At 35.7% G+C, this 25,182-nt stretch overlaps 3 protein-coding genes across 3 annotated transcripts; all 3 read left to right on the forward strand.

Moving 5' to 3' along the window:
- Positions 1-2,578: 2,578 nt before the first annotated feature.
- Positions 2,579-5,345, forward strand: LOC149392983 (uncharacterized). The gene is made up of 2 exons (XM_089617582.1): positions 2,579-2,880; positions 3,028-5,345. Exon 2 carries the CDS (start codon positions 3,036-3,038, stop codon positions 4,851-4,853), a length of 1,818 nt encoding a protein of 605 aa, XP_089473708.1. The 5' UTR covers positions 2,579-2,880; positions 3,028-3,035; the 3' UTR covers positions 4,854-5,345.
- Positions 5,346-8,107: 2,762 nt separating this feature from the next.
- LOC149392984 (SNARE associated Golgi protein family) lies at positions 8,108-11,220 on the forward strand. Its single transcript, XM_089617827.1, has 9 exons — positions 8,108-8,541; positions 8,874-8,935; positions 9,012-9,066; positions 9,136-9,234; positions 9,313-9,399; positions 9,737-9,853; positions 10,035-10,127; positions 10,234-10,264; positions 10,786-11,220. Exons 1-9 carry the CDS (start codon positions 8,446-8,448, stop codon positions 10,968-10,970), a joined length of 825 nt encoding a protein of 274 aa, XP_089473953.1. The 5' UTR covers positions 8,108-8,445; the 3' UTR covers positions 10,971-11,220.
- A 2,394-nt stretch (positions 11,221-13,614) lies between these two features.
- Positions 13,615-14,510, forward strand: LOC149392985 (RING zinc finger protein). Its single transcript, XM_089617242.1, has one exon. It carries the CDS (start codon positions 13,756-13,758, stop codon positions 14,206-14,208), a length of 453 nt encoding a protein of 150 aa, XP_089473368.1. The 5' UTR covers positions 13,615-13,755; the 3' UTR covers positions 14,209-14,510.
- The last annotated feature ends 10,672 nt before the right edge of the window (positions 14,511-25,182 follow it).

Consider the following 25,182-nt stretch of genomic DNA (forward strand, 5'->3'; position numbering starts at 1 on the left):
TTCAATCGTAAGAAAGTAAAAAATAAAAAGCCAAAATTTGTGGAGCTCTAGATTTTTTGCTGTGTCAAAACAACTATAAATGAGTTGAAATGTAATCCAATTTTAAATTGTCTAAATCAGGTCCTAAAATGACTCATTATTGTTTAAATATTGCTTATTCAATCTCCATTTGTAACAAACCCTGCGTTTACTTATTCCATTTTCTTGCCTGTAAACTAAATTCAAAACCCATCTTGATTATTATATTTCAATTCAAACTCAGAGAAACATGGAATTATTTCTTTTCTTGAATCTATGTCTTATTCTTCATCTTCTCCTTCCAAAATTGTCCACTTTCTGAGAGCACATTTTCTTCAATTTTACAACGAGGTAATTAAACCATCGTAGCTCGCACCATTTTTTTTATTCCTTTTTAAATCGTCTAAAGCTATACAATAGCTGTTTTTTCGTAGTTTCAATTTCAAATCCACATTTCATAGATAGATACATTAATTGGTATTTTTATTAATCTTATTGACGAAGTAAATTATATAATACTTTAATTACCGTATGAATATATGTGATTATATTGTAGAATATTGGCATTCTTTTTTTCCTTCAATGATCCGGTGATGTTACCCGTAACTAAAGTGTGCAGTTTTTTTTTATGATATTATTTTGCGTACTCATTTTTTAAAATCTTATCAACTCTAATAATCTTTTTTTGTTTCAAGCTTATTTTTTTGGTCAAGTGTCGATATCTATCACCATCATCCATACAAGACATCAAGAGCGTCGTTTCAAGTTTGGTGAGAATGTTGCCAATACGAAGTCGATTAAAAGGTAAGAAAAATGGTTTTTTTTTTTTTTTTTTTTTTTTTTTTTTTTTTTTTTTTTTTATGTGGAAGTTGATTATTTATAATACATGCGATAGTTAGGAACCAAAGCGTGAAAAACACGTGAAAATACAACAGCCAAAACTCGTTAAATTCTTGTAGAAAAAAAAGACGTCATTAGTTTTCAATAATTTATTTAGCTGTCTATTATTGTCATAACTCGTATTTGGTCAAACGGTTTTCACAGTATCATAACTCGTATTTGGAATGTTCTGAGATAAACTTCGGATTCCAAATGCATTATTATACTTATGATTAAGTTGCTAAGCGTACTAAATATGCTAACATATCTTTACTTTTTTTTCGCTTTACAATGATCTTTCCACAAAATTTTCTCCTAGCAAAATATATAGATAGATATCCGCTATTATAAATTTCACTGGAAGTGGTTATTCATTAAATAAAAGTTTGTCACAATTATTTTCCACTTGACCAGGAATGAATCATGTTACATTCACAAAAAGCTATCTTAAATATAAACTAACTATTAAGAAAATTACAAAATAATTTATGTTGAAGAACATGTATATATGTTGCCATAATATATGCCTTGCTTGGTGGATCAGTTAATGTAGCTTTTTTGACAATTCTTTTCATTAATACATTCATATATTTGATTATATTAAGTTCAGATCACAAAAATATTTGTAAAGATTAACTAATAAATATAAATTGCTGTTTCGGAGGAAGAGGAGACCCCCACAACTATTGTAGCTTTTGGGTTCACAAATGCAGTTTTTCATAATCACATTCTTCAATTTTCAATTAGTACTATAAGATTAATTAGATATAATTTAATGAAAAAAAAAAAAAAAAACATCTCCACGTGATGTCCATTTGACAGGCTTTCCTAAACCACCATTGCCATGCAATTGCATAACCAATCCAATAATGACTCTGAATTAATGACATAAATACCCCTTACCCCACCCACCGTACACTAACTAGCCCTCACTTTTTAGTTTTTACCATATTACCCTTGTCGGTGATCTATCTCTTGTGTATGGTTATTAGTTTATGTTTAAAAAAATTCTCTGTCAATTTTATATATATTTAAATATTATGATTCTTTTTTATCTTCAAGACTTTTGATGAAATTATTTTTCATAAATTTTGTTGTGGTTAAATAATTTGTAGTTTATGGTAGAGTGAAAATTGAGAATGAGCGGATAATTATATATTTTAGACCAAAATTTTAATAAAAAAACTCTAAATCTATCATATTCCTAAACTCTCTTTTACTTTATTTTATTGTTAACTTAGCATTCGGAAATCAACTACTACTGCGTTGTGGCCTGAAAACATTTATCATCGGAGACAAATAAATCGATAAAAACACTATATCTATTGAGCTGCCCATTTTAATTTATTATTTTACTCTACAAAATGAACTTCAAATTTGTTAACGTCTAAAGAATGGGTTTAATGTATCCCATTTTTATAGGATTTGACATTTTCAAAACTACCCAACTTCTTTTTCATTATCGGTCACACACTCTTTTTTTTTTAATCCGAGGTCAAAAGATATTTTTCTCATTACTATCAATCTATTAAGGGTATTTCCGTAAATTCAACAGCTGAGTTAAATACAAGTACCTCTTGTAATTTTTTGGGTTCCCAACTTCCAGCCACGTAGCCCCTCCAGCAATAAATTATTCTTCTCGATTCATTAAATTTACCACTAACCATACGTACGTGAAGCGAAAGATATAAAATGTGTGTATATTCCATATTTCTTTCTCCACGGGAAAGTAAATAAGAAAAAAAAAAAAAACTATTATAACCGCATGAGTAATTAATACACACAAATATTGATAAGCCTCTTCTCCTCCTCTTAATGTTCTTGAAAAAGAACATTCTCTCGAAATCTTCCTGCAAAAAACCAAATATTTTATCTCACCAAAAAAAAAAAATTAAACCTACATTATATCTCGTTAGATTTTCCTGGACCTGAAAAAAAAAAAAAAAAAAAAAGACTGGTTCTTGAGCTAGATATCCTCACACAGTAAGAGCAATTTTCAACTCTCAACTCTCGTTTTTTTTTTTCTGTAAAGAATCAAACTTTCTTCTCTCCCTGTTTCTGGGTTTTTATTCAATGTTCTGATCTTTATTTATTTTCCGTGTTTCTTTTTTCTTCTTCTTCTTGTTCCAGTTTTCGAGATGAAAGAAAAGGGCATTAATTCCTGGCCATCTTCAGGCCCGTTGATTCACTGGCGATTCGGGGTTCTCTCGGCAATGGTGCTTTTGGGAATGGTTGTCGTTTGGAGTATCGACGGTTGTACCGTTAAAACCTTCTTAGAAGCTTGGAAATCCCAGCAAGACTTCGTCACAAAGGTTAGTACTTCTAGTGTTCAACCCATAGCGAATTATTCAACCCAATTCAATGGAGGTTCGGTTGATCAGTACCAGAACTCGTCAGAATTATCACAGCCCGTTTTGAAAATCAACCAAACCCATCTGAGCTCCGACTTGCCGACCAATCCCGAACCGAAAACCCTAATCGAGCCGAGAGAAACCCGTCCGAGCTTAGCCGATTGGGCCCGAGCCGAATTGGAGCCCAATGTGACGAGCAATCTCATGTCCCGGTGGCTTTCCCCTGGAGGCGAGCCTTGCCGGGACTCCAAGACCGCCGAGATTTCGATCCCCGGATTGGACGGGCTGTCAAAGGGCTTGGATTCGATAGAGTTACCCGCGGGTGAGGCTCACGAGTTCGTCTTCCACGCCCTCGACGGGAACGGAACTCGGCGGTGCCTCGGCGGAGACTACTTCGAGACCGACCTCTCCGGAGAATCGTGGAAGTCTCGGCCGCCGGTGAGAGACTTCGGAAACGGGTCTTACTCGGTCACCCTCCAAGTCCACCCCGATTTCGCCGGAGACTACAACTTGACCGTGATACTCCTCTACAGCCACTTCGAAGGGCTGAGATTCTCTCCGTCGAGATTCGTCCTCGACGCGAAGCTCCGCGAGATTCGCGTCCGATTCGTCAACGGCTCGGGCCGCGCTCTGCCTCGGATCGAGCCCTGCGGGGAATCGGATTTCGACCGGGATTTGTGGACCGGGCGTTGGACGAGGCTCGCGAAGAACGAGGAGTGTCCGATCGGGGACGACGGTCGGTTCCGCTGCCTAAAGCCGAGCTTTCCCTGCTCGGGCCCGTGGTGCAAAGGCCCGTTGGGCTCGATAGAGAGCAACGGGTGGGTCTACTCGGCCCACTGCTCGTTCCGGTTCTTCGAACCGAACCCGGCTTGGGATTGCTTGAAGGACCGGTGGATCTTCTTCTGGGGAGACTCGAACCACGTCGACACGATCCGGAACCTCCTCAACTTCGTGCTCGACCGCCGAGACGTCGCTTCGGTCCCGAGGCGGTTCGACAAGAACTTCACGAACCCGCGGGACCCGTCCCAGACGGTGCGGATCACGAGCATCTTCAACGGGCACTACAACGAGACCATGAACTACCAAGGCCTAAACTCGCTCCAGAACGAGGGCTTCAGAGCCCTCGTCCGGAGCTACTTCTCGGGGGAGACCGTCCCCGACACGGTGGTGATCAACTCGGGCCTCCACGACGGAATCTTCTGGAGGACTCTCCGGGCGTTCGCGAACGGAGCCGATTTCGCGGCCAAGTTCTGGGCCGAGACCCTGGGCTCGGCCCGGAAGAGGGGTGCGAGGCCGCCACGTGTCGTCTTTCGGAGCACGATAGCGACGGGCGGGTACGCGAGGTCGATGGCGTTCAACCCGTCGAAGATGGAGGCTTTCAATTGGGTGTTTTTGGAGAGCATGAAAAAAGCGGGGCTGGTTTCGGGGGTCATCGACGATTTCGACATGACGTTCCCGTGGCACTTCGACAACCGGTGCAACGACGGGGTCCACTACGGGCGGGCCCCGGCGAAGATGAGGTGGCGGGACGGGCAGATCGGGCACCAGTACTTTGTCGACTTGATGCTCGCCCATGTTATCCTCAACGCCATTTGCCCGAGATAGGACCGGAATTTTTTTATTTTTTATTTTTTATTTTTTATAATTATTATTAGTGCTCCCCGGGGAAGAGAAAACGGCTCGGAATTTTTTTTTCGGGTTTCTTTTTTTTTTTTTTGTTTTTTTTTGTTTTAGGGTTCTGTGAAGTTAAGATGAACGGGAATGAATTTGGGTATTTCTTGGAGGGGAAGCATTTTACATATAGTAGTTTATTATATATATTATGGTGCTTATTTATTTATTTATTTTTCTTTTCTTCTTATTGGTATTAATTATAGGGTTTTTTTTTTATTATTTGTTAAGATTATAGGTTTTTTTTGTTAAGAATTCTTTTATTTGTTAAGATTATAGGGTTTTTTTTTTTTGTTTTTTTTTTTAAGACATGCTATATATGCATATTCCACGGTTGTAGATGATGAGTTTATATTTATATATTAATGATCATATATGGTCTACCATATATTGGCTCTCGCTTTTTATTTTTGTTTTTTTGCAAGTGTTTCTGTTAGTATGAAGGTATAAACAATTTTGATGTACTTAATCAAAGGCATTCTGTTCTGCTCTGTCATTCTGTTCTAACTGTGACATTTTTTTGACATGTGAAAGTGTATTGACTATTGATTTTGATAACTTATCTGTAAAAAACTCCAATGGGAAATAAAAGAAGCTTTAAAGAAATGTTTACACTGACAACTGTAAGCTAAACACCTTTATGAACAAACTACATTGATGAGCTGTAACATTTATGTTATCTTTATCAATCAACATCAAACGTTAAAGACATTGACAACAATGACAAACCAAGATTTAGGAGGCATGATGGTCAATAAATGAACATGATTTACGCGTCACAATTTATGATACCACTTCATAGATCCCTGGTCATGATCATGAAGCTGCATAGACTAACAACACACATCCAAGTCAATGTAGAAAAAAAAAAAAAAAAAAAAAAGAAGAGAGAAACGTCCAAGTAAAAAAAAAATAACAACAAACACGCGATCAATCACTTCCATTCTGGTAAAATCATGTCCCAAACAAGAAATCCGAGCTCTAAAAGCCATTGATTCATTGAAATCCTCAAGTGAGCTCATTCCGAAATTGAAAATGTGAATCACAATGTCGTTTTTGTTGCACTTCTCGTAGGTGAATGCTCTTGAAAACCCCAAGTTTTTTCACACTCATGCAACACATAATAAGACCACGCCAAACAAATCATATTCGGAAATTAGATGACACACGATTTATCCAGATTCGACAATGTGCTTAAATCCATCAACGAAGATCAAGATCACTATCTGGTTTGGTTTTACACACTCTCTCACACTTTTCCTTTCTTTCCCTTACAAAGAATCTCTCAAAATGTGTTTCCCAACTAATGAGGTAGAATGAAGTTACGACTTGCTTCTCTTCATTCTCCGATAATTATAAAATAGAAACAAAGCATTAAAACTATCTTCTAATCTCAACCGTCGATTGCTTGTACTGGAAGTAATCTCTGGTTTATGATCCAACGGTTGAGCTGCGAACTTGATCCCGTAAACAGAGCCTGTGATGAAGCTTTAAGACTAAACTTCAACCGTTTTCATAGAAAATGTAAACAAGAGAGTCGATTTTATTACATTTTGATTAAGGTTAACTTTAAAATATCTTATCTAGTGCTTACTGAATTGAATACTCATTCTGAACTCAAAATAAATTCGAGTTCAATAGCTTGAGGAAAGAAAAAACTCTCAAAATAAGTTCGTCCAAGCTTGAATGCTGTTTTTTTTTTTTTTTTTTTTTTTGTTATCATGAGCCGAGTCTGAATATTCCGAAGTCTTATTTGATTCCGATTTTGGGAGGTTATACGACCATGCTTCAAAGGTATCAGATGCTCCTCTTCTAGTAAAGTTAAAATGTAAATAAATGCATTGAAAATTTAACAAGAGAGACTATTTGTTCATATTGATTGATTTTCATTATAGTTACTCAAGCTTTTATGTATCCATTTGCTTAATTACCCTACTCTTAAACAATTCTAGAATTGTTTAAGAGTAGTAAGATAGCCTAAGGGTAAAATCCATATCTTGCTACTTACGAATATTCCAGACGATTAGCTACTATTGTATCATTGTGTGTCTGAGTATTCCACTGCATGATGTGATTCCAATTTCTATAAATAAGATAAAGGAGAGCTAAAAACAAAGATAATCTGCCTTCTAATTTTCATAAATGTTCATGGGGAATATTGCAAGATATTGCACCTACATAACATAATTCAATGTCGTTATAAGTTAAATTCTCTATATGCATTGTTATTTATATTATATAAATATGTGTATGCGTTTTTTTTTTTCTCTCTTTTCCTATTTTTTATCTACTCTCTACATTAGCAATAAATATTTGATTGTAATATAAAATTTAATCATTAAACATAAATTATAGAAGTCTAATTGGAAATATATATCTATATATTATGAAAGTTTTTTTTTGTTCAGTAATATGACTAATTTCAACTCCCAATTAAGTTTATCTTGTAAGTTTGTAGTTAGAATTTTATTGGGCTCCTAATTGTAACCATGTCCCAGGCTCGGCTCAAAATATAGAGAGATTTGCACCAAAATCACTTCTTATGAACAAAATTGCATCTATGTCACCATCAAAAAACGTGTTACAAGTAAGTCACTTTTATTTATTATTATACCACAATACCCTTAAAGTAGAACCATAGTTAAATATGTAAAGAAAAAAAGTAGACTAAAAAAAGAAAGTAGAACCACAGTTAAATATTTACAAAACAAAAGTAGACTAGAAGAAAAAAGTAGAATCACAGTTAAATATTTACAAAACAAAAGTAGACTAGAAGGCTGAATCTGTGATTCCGGCGAGGGTTACAACGGCGGTGGCCTCGTCGGAGCGACGATCGGTGCGGTAGGCGGAGCTTAAGCTAGAGAGATTAGGGTTTGGGAGAGAATTTGATGAGAGATTATGGTTTGGGTGTGGATATGAATTCTTGTTGGATATAAAATAGAATGGTAATTAAGACATTGTATAGGTGACAAATATGCAAAAAAAAAAAAAAAAAAAAAAAAAAAACACGAATGCAATTTAGACTCATTTATGATACAAATGAATTAATGTGATGTTGTCGTGACAACGTCAAATTCCGCAAAAATATATCAAAATGGTCAATACTTTTTTGGCCCAAAACAAATCAAACGGGTCAACTCATTTTGGCCCAAATATATGTAACCAATTAAAAATTATCCTGCGAGACTTTCTCAGATAATCTTCCAATTAAAATTCCAACGACCGTGTTACTCAGAAAATCCCAAAATCTTATTCCATTTCCCATCCCAATCCAAATTTGCCCTGAGAAATGGTACTAATCTTATTGCTGTAGTAAAATTGATAAGACTAAACGATAAAGAGGGAAATTTCCAGAGAAGAAGGAAATGAAGGATCAGTGTTAACGATTCGCTTATCTCCGCATCCAAACACCCCAAATCTGGCAAACCTCGGAGGCTTGAGGCCTCGCTTGTCCCTTAAGCAAGCCGAACCGGACTTCTTCATCGACGACGACGAAGCTTGCAGACCTTGGCGCAGCAGATTTTCCATGGCGTTCTCTTGTGTCTCCGCTCTCAGGATCACCGTCCTCCTCTTCCTCGCCGCCGCCATCGTCGCCGCTTTCTTGACCCTCCCCGTCGAAAAGGTCCGCTCTTTCCGTTTCAATCGATCGATTCCTGTGTCCAAGCTTCTTCTTTTCTTTTTCTTTTTCGTTTGTATGTTTAGCTTGGGCGCTATGTTTAGGGATTTATGAGTTGGAATTTGAAATCTTCCGATCGGACGAGTCAACTATGTTTTAGCAAAAAAAAAAAAAAAAAAAAAAAAAATTGACCTAGTAACTAATGGGATGCGTTTGAGTGATTGACGTAACTAACCTAATTTCCTATATTGAGTAGGAATTTCTATTGCAGTTGATCAATAAATAGCTAAAGCCTTGACTGATTGGTAAAGAATGAAAACTATTTGTTTTTGTAACAGTTCTTGAAGGACTTCTTAGTATGGGTTGAGCAGGATCTTGGTCCCTGGGGTCCCATTGCTCTGTAAGCATAATCTTGTTTCTTGATCCCATTTCCTTTCTCAAAAGAGTAAATTGATCCCCGAGAATTCGATATGCAGGGCTGTTGCTTATATTCCGTTGACTGTATTGGCCGTCCCAGCTTCAGTTCTTACGGTAAATGTTAACCCTTTAAATTCCATATTTTAGGCAATGATGTTGTTAACTCGATAGCCCATCTTTCAGCTTGGTGGCGGTTATCTTTTCGGGCTTCCCATTGGATTTCTGGCCGATTCTATTGGCGCTGCACTTGGGGCCGGTGCAGCGTTCTTTATTGGCAGAACTGTGAGTTCCCGAGATCTTTTGTATTTGATACAAGAAAATGGAAAGGCAATGCCATATATAATGTTGATTCTCGTGCAGATTGGAAGATCGTATGTTACATCAAAGTTGAAGGATTATCCGCAGTTCTGTTCAGTGGCAATCGCAATTCAGAGATCTGGATTTAAGGTTTGTAGTACATACGACCCGTTAATGTACCTTTTATCCTCGATATAATGTCTGAATTTTGTACCGAAAGAGATGCTCACCAATGCTTGTCTCCTCTACGGTGAGGATATTCCGAAAGTCCCGTTAACCTCTATGGTCTAGTGTTAAGGTCGATTCTCGGGACCTTATCAGTCCCCAGTTCGATTCCCACTGAGCGCAACAATTGGGGTCACTGGATAGTCTCTCGGTCAATAATGCCTGGACCTCGTGGATTTTAGTCGGGTCTAACACGGACTCCATGGTTATCAAAAATATATATGGATAGTCATTTGTACTTTATGTCATTCTTGTTCTGCAGATTATTTTGTTGCTTCGGCTTGTGCCATTACTGCCATTTAATATGATGAACTACCTTCTATCTGTGACGCCTGTCTCTCTTGGAGAATACATGCTTGCTTCATGGCTGGGAATGATGGTATGTTGTTCTTAGCCTCGAAGAGCTATTAGTGATTGTGTCTCTTTTCATGCTGTTCCGAGGGTACTCAGTCGAAAATGCAAAGGGATAATTAGAATATTTGTCCGAAGGAAGTTTTACAAAAAAGAGGTTTATATCGTATTGCTTGTGTTTGATTAGTTTACGCTGATTTTGTACACAGCCGATAACTTTCGCACTTGTATATGTCGGAACCACTCTCAAAGATCTGTCTGATGTGACACATGGGTGGAGCAAGTTTTCAAAAACCCGTTGGGTAAGAACCGGTTTTTCAGAATTGGTCATGGAATTGTGAATCGGTATTTAAGCTTTGGAGATATCCATGTGTTCTAATGTATGTCTATCATGTTTCATAATCACAGGCATGTATTGTATTGGGGCTCTTCGTGTCTGGTAAGTGGAACTTTAACTTTGCAGGCTCATACTTCACATCCTGCAACTAGTCTATGAAATCGCTTCCATTGGGATATGATTGATAAATTAATAAAACCTTTTTCTGATTTTGTGCACATACTTGGGAGGTCCAACAATGTAAGAAAACGACGAGCATACTTAGAAGGACCTTTGATATTCTTCGATAAAACAATAGGAATTACAAGATAAAGGGGTATTCGAATGTCCCCGAAAAGGCGCTAAGCTTTTCTCCAATCTATTTTCAACCCCAAATATTTCCAATTCTATTTATAGACTAACATATTACTAAATATTTTAAAATCACCCTTTAACTAAGTACTAATTATTATATTATTCTCACCCACAAGATGTCAAGTTCTTAATAAATACCACCTTTGAGAAATTCAATCATGGTCTAAAACATTTTTTTTTTCCTTTTTCTTCCTGGTTGTGTGGTAAGCCTCTGCTTCAATCATGATTATATACATATCACATTCTTTTTTTTTCGGCTTTCTATGCAGTGGTGTTAATGATATGTGTCACAAAAGTTGCAAAGTCTGCTCTGAACAAAGCTTTGGCTGAAAATGAGGATATTGACAGCATTTTAGGCACAACCGAGATTCCCATTGTAGTCGAGCCTTCTGTAGATCTCAGCCAACCTCTCATAATCAAGATAGACAGTTCCGAAGACAAACATGAAAACTAAAGACCAAGAACAAGAAAAACAAAACAAAAAAAAAGGTTTCCTTTGTACATTATTTTTCCATGCCTTGGGTTTTTTACACACTATAGTGCTGATATCAATTTATCAATGATTTCTTGTACATATACAATCTCTTATAGGATTCTTTTAGTTTTGAACTGTATGGTCAACTTACAGTTGGAAAGATTACACCTTTAACTTTGAAACCATGAAAGGACTTGTATTTATTATAGTTTCAAGATTTTTTGTTTCACCTTGAGAAAACTTTTGAAATATTTTTGACTGATTCATGCTTTCTGGGTCCATAAAGTAGAAGCTTTATTTGTCGTTTGTACAAGTTATTATGGCAATGAATACCAGAATGCCTACTTAGAATTTTGGCATGTTGGGCTTTAAAGGCTAAGCTTTACTGTGATGGTCCTCCAAAATAGGCCATAATCATCACAATGTGGTACTGTTTAGCCATTTTGCACCAACCAATCGTCCATTTAGTAGATCTAAGTCTAACTGTCACACTCCACGTTCCTCCTTGAACTACGAAAAAAAAAAAAAAATCTGAGGAAAGGGCTTGAATGGGGTTTGGAAAAAAATGTGGTATGCTTTGAAACTTGAGCATGTTATATTAAATGAAAAGGAATTCCCATGAGAAAAGAGAAAGCAACATCATAACATATGAAACCTCATGATGAAGCTGTAAATCCATGTGGGTACAATTAGAAATCCAGCTCCTCCAACTTCATAATTATTATTATTTTTTACATAAATTTGGTTGGTATACATACCTTATGGCTTTTTCCACTCTCTATCGGGGTTGAAATATGGTGTATTGGTGGAGACCCCACTGATTCCTTAATGGATGGGCTAATTGTATTCCATTTGCATAATAAAAGCAAAATATTTAATTTAGTTCAGGGAATTACAGACATGAATATAAGAAAATGCTAAATTCATAGTTTTTTACAAATTTATATGGACATGAATATGATTTTTTTTCTTCATAATTAACAGTCTGTTTGACTTAATTCCCATAAAACACTATTAGTTTGAGAAAATACAAAGTTTCCACATTTTGGTAAAAACATTTATAAAAAGACATTGAAGAAAATAGTATCTATGTATATTTCCTATATTTATTTATTTATTCATTTATTTATATATGCATCTTAAATGGGAAAATCTTGATCATAGTCGTGTCAACAAGACGGTTTGAAATTCTCCATGAGTGTCGACTAGAATAATTAGCTTCAATTACTATTTAATATCAATTAGAAATTCTTTAATTATAATATTAAATGCATCATGAACCTCTCTATTGTACCATGGCATGTGGTGAGCTTAGTCCGAGCTAGAAATCGTACATTTGACAAGATTAAGGTCGATACATTTAACTGCAGGGTACAAGCATTTTATCAACTTAAGATCGCATGCTTTGAGGTTTGACTCTCGATCAAACTCTGAAACTTACACCAAAGATCACAAAGGTTACAATCCACACGTTTGACTCGATTAGATTTCTCAGTATCCGAGAGAATATGTGGATTTGTTTAGACGGTTCACACTAACATCAATACGATTATGGGATCACGCTTGGTAAGAAAACGACATCATTTCCTTATAAAAGAGTACCTAAAAGAATATGTGACTAATGTTGCAAACATTTAGGGTGCGTTTGTTTATCAACTCAAAAACTGTTTTTGAGTTTTCAAGAAGTGAAAATAGGAAACAAAACTGGAAAATGTGTTTGGTAAGGTGTTTTCGGAAAAAAATTTCAAAAAATTTTGAAGTTGTTTTGGAAAAAAGTAAAGAAAACTGAAAACAAATAAAAGTTGTTTTTGAAAAAAAATTTCTTCTCTTCTCTCCTCTTTCTCCTCATCTTCTCTTTTCATTCTTTCAAAAACAAAAATAAAAACTATACCAAACACTTTTTTCAGTTTTTTCACTTTCTCAAAAACAAAAATGAAAACTGTACCAAACAGCTTTTTGAAAACAACTACAAAATAATTTTTCAGTACAACTACAAAAATTAGAAAATAGAAAACAAAAACTTTTTGAGTTAACTACCAAACACAACCTTAACGTCCACTATTTGTTCAAAAAAAAAAAAAAAAAACCTTTGACGTCCACTATGTTATATAGTCTTGGTTTCGAATTTATTTATTGTCTTAAGTGAGAAACAAACCTTTGATCAAAATAAAAATATTTGATAGATTAGAGTTTCCGTGTTCTAAATTAATCTATCTTTCGGCATTGACAATAATACTTGTGCACTTAATTATATATAGAAAAAAAAAAGTAGCATGATTATAGATAAGGTTGATTCAACCGTCAAAAGTAAAGTTAATTAGAAAAAAAAAAACGCTTACTGTCTTTAGTCGATTTTCTTACTTTGAAAGCTACATGTTCAAGAGATTTGTTTCATATGTCAAAATCATATCAAACCATATATTTTTATTATTAATATCATCAATTACAAAGATAATCCTTCAAGTTTAAATATGAAAGACTTTTTATGTCAAAGTTAAAAGCGAGGGTAAGCCAATCATATTCAAATAACATTAAAAGCGAATAATGCATAACAAAAGCGACAAAAACGCAAACATCAAGATCACAAATATATATATATCCAACGGTCCAAAAACGCGCACCAATAGGCAATAACAACCAAACCAACACGTTCGCTTCTCCATATATAGAATAGAAGGAGAGAGAGAGAGAGAGAGAGAGAATCAAGAAAACAGACGTTGCCTTGAACTCCAAGCTTACATATATTACCAAAGAGCCTTTGAAAATGGGAATATTCCCGATCGTCGGAGGGTGCTTCGACGGCTGCCGAGACCACGGCGGTCACGGGTCGGGTCTGGGGACCCGAATATGGAACCTGGGCGACAAGCCCGTGGAGCTTCAAATCCGGGTGGGGTCCATCCTGAAGAAAGTCCACGCGCTCAAGCCGGGGTGTTCGAAGAGGGTCAAGTGCAAGAGCATCTACAAGGCCTACATGCCAGGTGGCGGCGGCGGTGACGTGGCGGGCAACGGCGCGGTGAAGAGCCTGCTGTACTACTACGACCAGACGTGTCACCCGTACGTGTGGGTCAGCGACACGTGTGGGGACTCGATGAGGACGGTGAGGCAACAGTATATCAGCCTCGAGGATCTCAGAGATTCCTCGGAGATTCGAATCTTTAGGGATCATCAGAGAGGCTGTATCTCCGTCAGAAAGAAGCCCAGGCCTGATGTTTGTTGACCACGCCTACACATTGATTATTTATTAATTAATCTCCGTAAGCTAATATAATAATAGTTTAAAACTTATTTATGATCATGTGCCGGTTTGTGATTGAGAAGAGAAGACTATGATAGTTTGAATCCTTTTTTTTTTCTGAAGCATGGAGTGAATTACTAAGTAAGCTTGTAGTATAAGATTGATTTGTAATTGAGCGGTTTTTTTTTTTTTTTTTGTGGTGAAGAAGATTACCCAAGGATTCACATAGTGTGTGTAATTATTTTATGTGTATTACGAAGCATGAAGTTAATTAAGTATTTAGTTATTTTATATATGCGTTGGTTGTTTTGTTGATTTAATTAAGTTTATTTTTATTACTATCGAAATGAAGAATATGACAGATATTATTTACAGGTATGATTTTTCTGAAGCACATGAAATTATTTACTAGTGATAAATGATAATGCATTGGAATTGGTTTGTTGATTAAGAAAGTATGAAGATATAGAAGATTTGTATTGAAACGAGCAATATGACAGATATTACATATGGTTTTTCTGACATCTGAACTCATAGTATATTGTCATATGCCTGTAGATCTGAAACTTATTAATCAGTCTCATTATAGAAGAATAAGAAGAATTTATTTATTCATTTAAAAGGTATTAATTAACTTGAATTGCAAGTAAGAGCAATGATGATGTTGTTGCTTTCGAATTTGCAATTTTCTTTAACCCACCAAATTTCGCTTTGGATTTTGGGACCCTCCATGAATGCAAATATGTTGGATAACAGAAAACCACCCACGTAGTAGTAATTATGTACTTTTCTTTTTTCAACTCCAATGTTTATGGGGTATGATGACTTAAGTGACATGGATTAATTAAAAAGCATTTATCATATAATATGTTCCACATAATAATAATAATAATATGTGGTCGTTGGTTTTTTTTTTTTTTTTTTTTTGGTAAGGATGACAAACTAGAAGCAGCCTAATATTCTCAAAAAATAATATAGTATCGATAATGGTTGAAAATATTTGTTGATGCATGTGAGAGAATCACAACGAATTTGAATGGGTATAGTAATGCAATCAGCGAATATCTTGGTGGCAACTCATATTTTACGTCTTAATAAGTCTTAAAAATTTTGTTGGGGATATGTTTATTTTTCAACTTTAAGGTTTGAAAGTCGTTTGATGTGTAAAATAAAATCTATCACACGATCAATGATCACTCCGAAAACTCTCGAGTATATTACTCCACAAATCTGTCCCAAACCCTATTGGCCTTACGGCTACAAGATTCTCAAAATTTAATTATGATGGTTCACCCTCGGAGTAAATACATTGCGTCTCTTCCATTTTTGTAGTTATACTTGTTGTTTTTAGATGATTTTAGATGCATTGTATGTTTTGAAATAATTGTATTTGTGCTTGTTTTTTAGTGTGACTTCTTTATGGCAAAAAAAAAAGTGCGCAAAATGTGTTTTCATGCGACCATTTGATGGATCCAATTTGACTTGGTGTATGTTAACGTTGATCGCGGAGAACACTATCATGGCTCGTGAAGTGATGCACAAGATGAAGAAAATAGAAGGGAAAGGAGGACTTGTGGGAATCAAAATAGACATGTCCAAGGCTTATGATAAGATGGAGTGGAGTTTCATTCTTAAAGTCCTCAAGAATTTTGGTATGTCGGACCGCATGGTGGAAATAATACGGCAATGCATGTGCTCGGCATCGAGTGCCATTCTCCTCAATGGGAGCCCCCTAAAAAGATTGAAGCTCGAACGAGGACTCCGCCAAGGCGATCCCCTATCGCCTTATTTGTTCATCATAGCCTCGGAGGTGCTTAGTAGGATTCTCGCCAAAGAAGAAATGAGAGGAGGTTTTCATGGTATCAAGATTGGTCGAAGAGTGCTGAGCATTTCCCATCTTATGTTCGCCGACGATACTATTCTTTTTTGCCGAGCAAGCGAGAAAGAGGTGTCTAGCGTATGGAGTTGTGTAGAGAAGTATCTTGGATGGTCGGGTCAAGAAGTCAATCTCAACAAATCCGGGATAATTTTTTCTAATAATTGCTCGAGGGAGACCAAGAGGCGAATCGGAGCTCTTCTCGGTATGAAAGAATGCCACAAGGATATCTATCACTTAGGTAATCCTCTTTTCGTTGGTAGAATCAAATCCGAGAGCTTCAATTATTTGAAGAAGAAAGTGCAAGACAGACTCGAGGGTTGGATGGCCAAAACAATCTCGAGAGCCGGGAGAAGCACGTTGATTAGAGCGGTGGTCCAAAGCATTCCGGTATACGTCATGTCTGCTTTCATTCTTCCAAAAAAGTTTTGCAATGATCTAGACAAGATGTCTAGAAACTTTTGGTGGAAAGGATCAGGGGGGAATGAGAGGTACCTTGCTTCCGTGAGTTGGGATAGGCTTTGTCGGCCCTGAGCGAATGGCGGCATGGGCTTTAACAAATTTGAAAACATCAACAAAGCTTTAGTGGCTAAATTGGGCTGGAAAATGGCCTCTAACTCCACGTCGATGTGGGCGAGCATTCTTCAGCAACGATATTGTGAAAAGGAAAAATTCTTGGATTTGGAGAGCAAGCAAAATCACTCGCCAGGTTGGAAAGATATCAGTTCGACGAGGGATTTTATCAAACAAAATTCCTGCTACAGTATTGGAAGTGGAGAAGAGACCAATTTATTCACAGACATTTGGATAGGGCCGAACATTTGCTTAGCCGAAGAAGGAGTAGGAGATTTCAAAGGGATTTTGGTGAATGATATTATGTCAGACTCGGGGAGAACCTGGGAGAATCAAAGAATCGCAGATTATTGTGGAGAAGAATGGGTTCCGCGCATTGGAAAAATTAAAATCTCCCAAGGATGCCGCCGTGATACTTTATGTTGGACAGCCAATGATAACGGGGGATTTTCAGTTAAATCGGCTTTGCGGAAACTCTCCCAACCCCAAGATGATCCCGAAGACAAAGTATGGAAAAAAATTTGGAAGCTGAAGATCCACGAACGTGCCAAATTTTTTCTATGGAGGATAGCTGCTGAGTGCTTTACCTTAGGGCCGCTACTGGTCCGACGTGGTCTGACCGACGATCAAAACTGTAGATTTTGCGGAGCTGAAGACGAGACAGAAGCTCATCTCTTTTTTCGGTGCGCCTCAGCGAGAATTTTCTGGTTGAACGAAGGGCTCGGTCGCACTTGGGACTGGTCTAATCGGTCAGAGGGAGTTGTTCTCATCTCAGGGGTGCTGGACCTCAACGAATCCTTAAACAAAAATGATGGCTTGCTGGATGAGTTTGTTATTAGAGCCTGGGCGATTTTTGAGGAGCTATGGGATCGGCGGAATGAGCTTATTTTCAGAGGAATAAGGCGCAGCTGTGAAGAGTCTCTCAGAAAAATCAAGACTCGCCTCGGTGGTCATTTCATCTCTCGGCGCGACAGAACGCAGCCGACGGTTCCAAGCGAACGCACCAGTCCGAGGTGGGAGCCTCCAGCCCCGGGGAAGATCAAACTCAATGTCGATGCTTCGTTCAGCAACGCCGGAGCTGCTTGTGGAGCTGTCGCTCAGGATGAATCTGGTTCGCCGCTGTGGCTGTGGCGGTGTTGCATAGACGCAGATTCGGCCTCAGGGGCTGAACTCAAGGCTGTACACATGGCCCTTCTCACGGCTAGACTCATGAACATCAAAAGCTTGGAACTGGAGGGTGATAACAAGATCGTAATGGAGAGCCTAGCGAGATCGAAGAACTGCCCATTTTGGACTGTAATCCCTTTATTTAACTCAGTTTTAGACTTAGCTAAAGAGTTTGATTTTGTTAAGTTTTTGTGGTGTTGTAGAACGATCAATGGTGTTGCTGATAGCCTTTGTAAATGGGCTGCATTTTCTGAAGAATTTGGTTTTTGTAAGGACGGGGAAGCTCCGCCCCCTGTACGGAACGCTTTACATATTGACCATCTGAAATGAATTCCCTCCTCCCCTCCCTCTGCTACTCTTCCCCTGAATGAGAAGAGAGGTTCTGGGGGGGTGGTTGCTTTAAAAAAAAATGGTAGATTTAATGATGATATATTGTAGTCTATTTTTAACGAAATGCTTTATTTAAAATAAAAAAAGCTTATATATTTGTACTTTCTACTCCTATATTAATGCTTATTCATGTCCATATTTAATAGAAAAGTCAAACCCAAAATATGAAAAATGGAAGACCCAATATAGACCAAAGTTTAACCTGCCATCCAAAACCTAAATTTTTATATGGGTGATTTTGCAAAATCTCCTAAAAAGTCGACGGTTATGTCCTTAAAAATGAGTGTTAGCTCCACACCCTTAATTTTTTTTTTTTTTATACCTCTATGTTAATAACAAAATTATCCTTCAATAATCATTATCATTCTAATAGTACAAATTTTGTTACTGTTGGTACTGGACTTCGTCAATTTAGAAGGCCCAATGACTTCGGTCCAATCACAAGACAGGTTCAATCACAAAAGCTCCGATGAAAAGATGGACATGAATGAAGCAACCCAGTCCATTTCAAGCACATATTCAATGGACAAGTAAAAAAAAACATGACCAGTTTTGATAAGGCTCCGTTTGGAATCCGGAAAATAAAATATAAAGTGAAAATAATAGAAAAAATGAAAATATGAGAGAAAATAATAGAAAAAGTCAAAATTCTAATTGTGTTTGGAAGTCATGGAAAATATGAGATATAATTGACGGGAAAGTAACGATAAGAACAGGGACGGAGCTAACTCAGATCCAGGGTGAGCTCTAGCCCCCCTTCAAATTTTTTTATTTACATTTTTTGTCCATTTTTAAAAAGTTTTACATTTTTTACCCTAAGAAATTTACACTTTTGACCCATTTGTTAAAAAAAAATTCATTTTTACCATGAATTTTTTTTTAGGAAAAATATCAAGAGTATCTCTCGTGTTTAATCGAAATGCGAGATTTATCCCCTCTATTTCTAAAAATATCAGACATATCCCTTCAGTTTAATATAAATGACATATACATCCCCTAAAAAAATGTTATATTACAAATATCACCCTTTTTTGTTTATTTTTTACAAAAAAATAATTTGAACTCCCCAAAATACCCTTAATGAAATAATTTTTTATTTTTTATTCTATATACAAAAAATTAAATTGAAAAATTTCTTTATAAAAAGTTAAGGATTTTTTTTTATAAAGAGATATTTTGACTTTTTTAATAAAATAGTAAATAAATATTTATTTTATTAAGAGTATTTTTGGGAGTTCAAATTATTTTTTTGTAAAAAAAAATAAAAAATTGTGATATTTGTAATATAACATTTTTAGGGGATGTATATGTCATTTATATTAGACTGAAGGGATATGTCTGATATTTCTAGAAATAGAGGGAATAAATCTCGCATTTCGATTAAACACGAGGGATACTCTTGATATTTTCCTTTTTTTAAATTAACCCCCCTTAAAAAAAATTTATTTACATTTTTTGTCCATTTTTAAAAAGTTTTACATTTTTTTACCCTAAAAATTTACACTTTTGACCCATTTTTAAAAAAAATTCATTTTTACCATGAATTTTTTTAATTAGCCCCCCTTCAAATATTTTTTATTTACATTTTTTTCTAATTTTTAAAAAAATTTACATTTTTTACCCTAAAAAGTTTCACTTTTGACTCATTTTTTTAAAAAAATTCATTTTTACCATGAATTTGTTTTAATTATCCCCTCTAAATATTTTTTTTTCAAATAAGCCCCCTATTGAGCTTTTCTGGTTCGGTCTCTGGACGAGACACACAAATGTGATCCCCTCATAGACAAATTTGGAGAGATTCTCATTTTCCATTTGATTTTCGAAGGAAAATGAAATCCTCATTTTAGTTATACACTTTTCCTCGCATTTTTCATCATATTTTTTTCCACCCTATTTTTCTCAATCCAAACAACCTAAGTAAAATATGAGGGATTTTCATTTTCCTTTCCCTTCTATTTTTCGGGTTTCAAACAGAGCCTAAGAGATTGATGACGAAGCAATATACGACATCGAACTCGCATGACAAATGGACAAATACAACTCAATGACAGCCTTAGCCAAAGGATTCAAATTATAATTATATGTTGTAGCTGATAGAAAAACGTTACATATCGGAAAGTTAATGTGGATATGAACATTGATACTCAAATTTAAAATTTTACTATAAATAGATGTAATACGGTTCAAAGAGGGGAGCCTAGTTCATTCGAACAACACTTGTACTCATATTCTCATATTTAATAATAACTCTCTCAAATTCATATATTCCTTGTTCTTATTTCATTTACTACACTTTTATTCTTATATTTTCTTATAATCTTCAATTTAAATCATCTTTTATGTAATCAAAAGTTCAGAATCCCGATACAAGAATTTAGCTCATTCTTTTACAATAAATTGGATTTTTTTAACGAAATTCGTGATTGTTGACTCCGGTGAAAACCACATCAACAGTTACGATGGGATTAGTGCTAGACGATCGCAATTTTTTTCCCGGGACATCGATGATGACATCCTTGAAATGAAGCACCATCAGTCACAAACCTTTATTTTAAGGTAATTTTAACTTTCGTAACAATTGAAACCAAGTTAGATTATTAGATTTTGTATTTTTTTTTTTATCGTTTTGTTTGAGTAGTAAGTGAATAATATGTGTGTTTACTAAACGAAGACATGACTTTTTGAACAAGTTTCAATTGTTGAAGATGAACATAAAGTCTACTTCTATTGGTGTAACTAGGACATAGAGTTGATGATGTTCCTGAACGGACACAGTCGTACAATCGGCGTGGTGGAGAGTCCATACGAGGTTTGTTGTGGGTTTTCATTTTTCAGTTTGATGAGGAGCACTCCTTACGCTGCTCCTATTGACGCGGCCAACGTCGGTCCAGCGTGGATGGCGCACATCAACCACTGCTTACTTAGACATATGCTTTGTTTCAGGGCACTCCGTCTCATCCCAGATCTCTGGTGTCTTTTATGATCGGGGCTTCCAAGCTTTTCCGGTAGAGCTTGGAGTGATGAGTTGTGTTGGAGAGTGATTTGAGTTAGAGGGAGGTTTAGAGGGCTTACTGTTTTGGTCTTCCATTTTAATATCTTTATGGTTTATATCTCAATGATGTGCACTATTCCACCGAAGTTCTTCATGAATTTCTGGCGCATAATGCTCGAGAAAAAGATGTTGAGTTGTTTTCCGTCTTTAGGTCTTTTAGTGCTCCCTGCGACTTATCACTTAATCTACGAGTATTAGACCTGAGGAGGCGGTCCTCTTTGTGGTGGTTGGATGTCATTCTTTGGCGATTTTGTTGTTTGGGTGTTTGGTATTGTTGTCACCCATGAATTTGTAGGAGTTTATCTCCGTTTTTGAAATAAGGAAAAGTTTTGGAAGATCCCGAATAGGTATGATCATGCACTTATGTCTCAATGTTTCTTAGGCAAAACTCTATTCGGCTTGTCTAGTCGGTTTTATTTTGTCGATCTTCATTTGTAATTTGCTCGTTAGAAGCTTTAATTGAATGAAATTTCCCTGATTAAAAAAAAAGGACATAGAGCATTAGAAGATCAGTACAACTAAAATTTTAGTTGAGCTTGACCAATAGAGTAGTTTATATAAATTATACATTATATCATTTTAAAATTTATAAATTTTTCTTACATGTCAAATTGATATAAAAAAAATCATTTCTCACACATAATTTCATCATTATAAACAAAAAGTTCAAACTTAGCGACTTAGTTGAAAAAATATACGTAAATCTCAAAATGAACTAAAATAAACTGTATATGAAACTAAGCTTTATGCCAACTTCTTATGATGTGTAGGTTTATATTCACATATAAGAACGCGATGATGTTATGGTTTCTTTTCTTGATGGCTCGTGGCTAAATAAACCATAAAATTTCACTTCGAGAAGAACTTATAAAAAAAAAAAAGGAATGAGCAATTTCAAGCATGGATCTAAATGCCGACGAAATTCTCCGATTATCGGCGGCGGCGTCGTTTTCATCACCCTAACGGCCGGTGAGAGTGTTATTTATCGTTTCGATATAAGTTGTCGTTCGAATATCGGCGATACGACATGCCGTTTTTCCTTAAAACAACTGGCTAATTTCGATCTCCTCGGTGAAAAAGAAGTCTGTTTGACGATTTTCGGAGACCATTCCTAACGACGAAGAAGAAGAAGAGGAGAGAGGAATATAAAAAAAAATTAAAACCAGAGGAAAGAGAAGAAAGATGGAGAGAGAAAGAGGAAATGGTAATGAATTCTGAAATGCATAAAAAACAAAAGATTCCAAGTGTACTTTCTGTGTGGCTCTTTCTTGAATTAAGCAGTTCTGTTATCTTTTTCTTATTAAAAAAAAGTAAAATATATCATCAATCCAAACTATTAATTAATGCACTATTAATTGGTAATGCACATTTATGACGCCAATATTAATTAAAATGTTCAAAAATAAAATTTGTATGAAAAATTATCACGTTCACTATTAATTGATAATGAAGGCATTTGAATGTGATATTATTATTAAATTAAATGAAAAATAATATAACAAATTCTTATACATTAAATGCATATCACGCAAATATATATAACGCTCAGTTTAGGCAATTAAAATTATCAAACTTTAATTCATTATTCTTTTATTCAAATATATATATATATATATATATATATATATATATATATATATATATATATATATATATATATATATATTGCATAAAACTCATAACACTTCTTTTTATCATCATCCACTAAACCCAAAAAAATTGAAACATATATATGTATGCATGTCTATATTTATATTTTTTGCAACATTATTTCCGTTCGGTTTTCCACCGGTATATCGGTTTTCCATCAAAAATGGGTTACATAGGTATAGCCACGCGGCTATAGAGGTTTTGGTTTTAGCCAACCTTTTGTTAATTTTCTGCTAATAGCTACGACAATCTATTTACAGTATGTTAAAAGACGTGAATGACCTCAAATAGCCCTAGCCAAATTCCCGCCCATTATTTTCAGCCTATTAATTTAAATGGAAAACAAATATTCGGTCATAACTACTCGTACAAATTGAGGGATGATTTAAAACTCAATAAATACACATAAAACAAAGTGTCTCTCTCCCCCCTCTCATTTAGCGTTCAAAGAATAAAAAAATGGTGAACGGGTTTTTTTCTTGATCAGATTGATTGGCTCAGTCGACTCAGATCCATCACCGTCGAGAGCGAAGCCAACAGACAGTCGCTCCAATCCTTCGGCGTGCTGAATTTCTCGCCTCGATCGTTCTCTCCGGAGATTCCCAGCGCGAGGAAGCTTTTGTTAATTTTCCAGGTCCACTTCTCCAGGTATATTTGTTTGGAGAGTTTTCTTAGTGCACTCATAAAATTACTGGAATGTTTTATATCACGAAGATTTCATTATGATTTTTTTTTCTAGTAATTAAACCTTCATCAGCAAAGCCGCGGCGCTATGATTCGCATCTTTGCTTCGATCACGGGCGGGCTTTCAGTATCGGAGTTGAACCTCCGGAGAACCGACGATGCCCATGGTGATACAACTTCCACTTATTGCCTGTTGTTTTTGCTTGTTCGGGTTTTGGTGGGTTTGCATAAACCCAACAACGATTTTTTAGATGTCGTTTTTTAGAAAAATTAGATGTTTTTTTTTATAGAAAAATTAGATCTATATATGGGTTAGTGGGTCTGTATATATGCTAATAGGAAATGACCTTTTTTTTATTTTTGGTCAATTCCATCCAGTATTGTAAATATGACGTTGATTTACAGTTAATACCAATTGTTTCATCGTAAATGCATTGTAAATACAAAGCATATTTACAATATATTCGTGTAAATAAACTGAAAAAAATTCTGGAAATATTTTGGACGTTCTAAAATTGTGAATATATGCAAGACAAAATAATTGTAAAATTCAAAGATTTTTGCGCGGTGATCAAAATAATCCCTGAAATGAAAACAGATAATATCAATAAATGAAGAATATATTTACAGATTTTATCCATAATGAATTGCCACAAAAACAAAAACTAATTAGCTAAAGTCAACGCTGAAAATTTCCAAATACACGTTAACAATCTTTCTGAATCGGTTAGATTCAAAAAAAAAAAAAAAAACTGCCCAATTCAATTAGCGGGCGTAATAAATAAGGGCAAATGTGTAAAACTAATTCAATTAATAAGATGACACGTAAGTAAGATGGCTATTTACGGGAAATTAACGAAAGGTTGGGTAAAACCAAATTGCTAGTGTTTAAGATGGCTACGTAGCCAATTATTTGTATATTTTTTGCAACATTATTTCCGTCCGGTTTTCCACCGGTATGTCGGTTTTCCATCGAAATGGCATTTGAAAATGGTATTATATTTGCCCTTTTCACATTTTTTCCGTTCGGTTTGTCGATTTTCCGTAAATCAGGAAGCTCGAAACGGCATCGAAAACGACATTTTGAGACATAGAAAATTTTATATCATTGTGTGCTTGCATGATCATGATCGATGGAACCAGGCACGAAGCGAGTACCTATACAGGATGGGCTATAGCCCCCCCTTCAATTTTTTTTTCGCACTTTTTGCCCATTTTTCATTTTATTTTTACATGTTTTTACTCTCAAAATTTACAAACCAACCCCCCTGAATTTTTTGTTGCAAATTAGCCCCACCAAATTTGGATTCCTGGCTTCGTCCCTAGATGGAACTATATTTTTTCAACTCGAATAATGATAAGAGTTACTCCTCAATTGAGCAATTTATTATTAATTTATTGAAAGAGAAAATATAAGTTTGAAATGTGATTTTTTTAGAATCAAACCAAATTTATAGAGCTTCTTGAATGCTTAGAGCAGCTTTAAATATATACTCTACCCGTCTCAATAGAGCTACTTATTTACTCCAAACCTAGAAACTATCACGATGAACTCATTCAAGCT

The sequence above is a fragment of the Urtica dioica genome, chromosome 6, assembly GCF_054948205.1.
Source record: "Urtica dioica subsp. dioica isolate 48M chromosome 6, U.dioica_male_clone48M_v1_H2, whole genome shotgun sequence".
NCBI classification, from domain to species: domain Eukaryota; kingdom Viridiplantae; phylum Streptophyta; class Magnoliopsida; order Rosales; family Urticaceae; genus Urtica; species Urtica dioica.

What these genes read in the sequence shown, in the direction of transcription:
- LOC149392983 (XM_089617582.1), top strand. Translation starts at nt 3,036, where the DNA reads ATGAAAGAAAAGGGCATTAATTCCTGGCCATCTTCAGGCCCGTTGATT.
- LOC149392984 (XM_089617827.1), top strand. Translation starts at nt 8,446, where the DNA reads ATGGCGTTCTCTTGTGTCTCCGCTCTCAGGATCACCGTCCTCCTCTTC. An exon ending in CCCTGGGGTCCCATTGCTCT is followed by an intron (nt 8,936 to 9,011) that starts GTAAGCATAATC and finishes TTCGATATGCAG; the next exon opens with GGCTGTTGCTTATATTCCGT. An exon ending in CTTCATGGCTGGGAATGATG is followed by an intron (nt 9,854 to 10,034) that starts GTATGTTGTTCT and finishes TTTTGTACACAG; the next exon opens with CCGATAACTTTCGCACTTGT.
- LOC149392985 (XM_089617242.1), top strand. Translation starts at nt 13,756, where the DNA reads ATGGGAATATTCCCGATCGTCGGAGGGTGCTTCGACGGCTGCCGAGAC.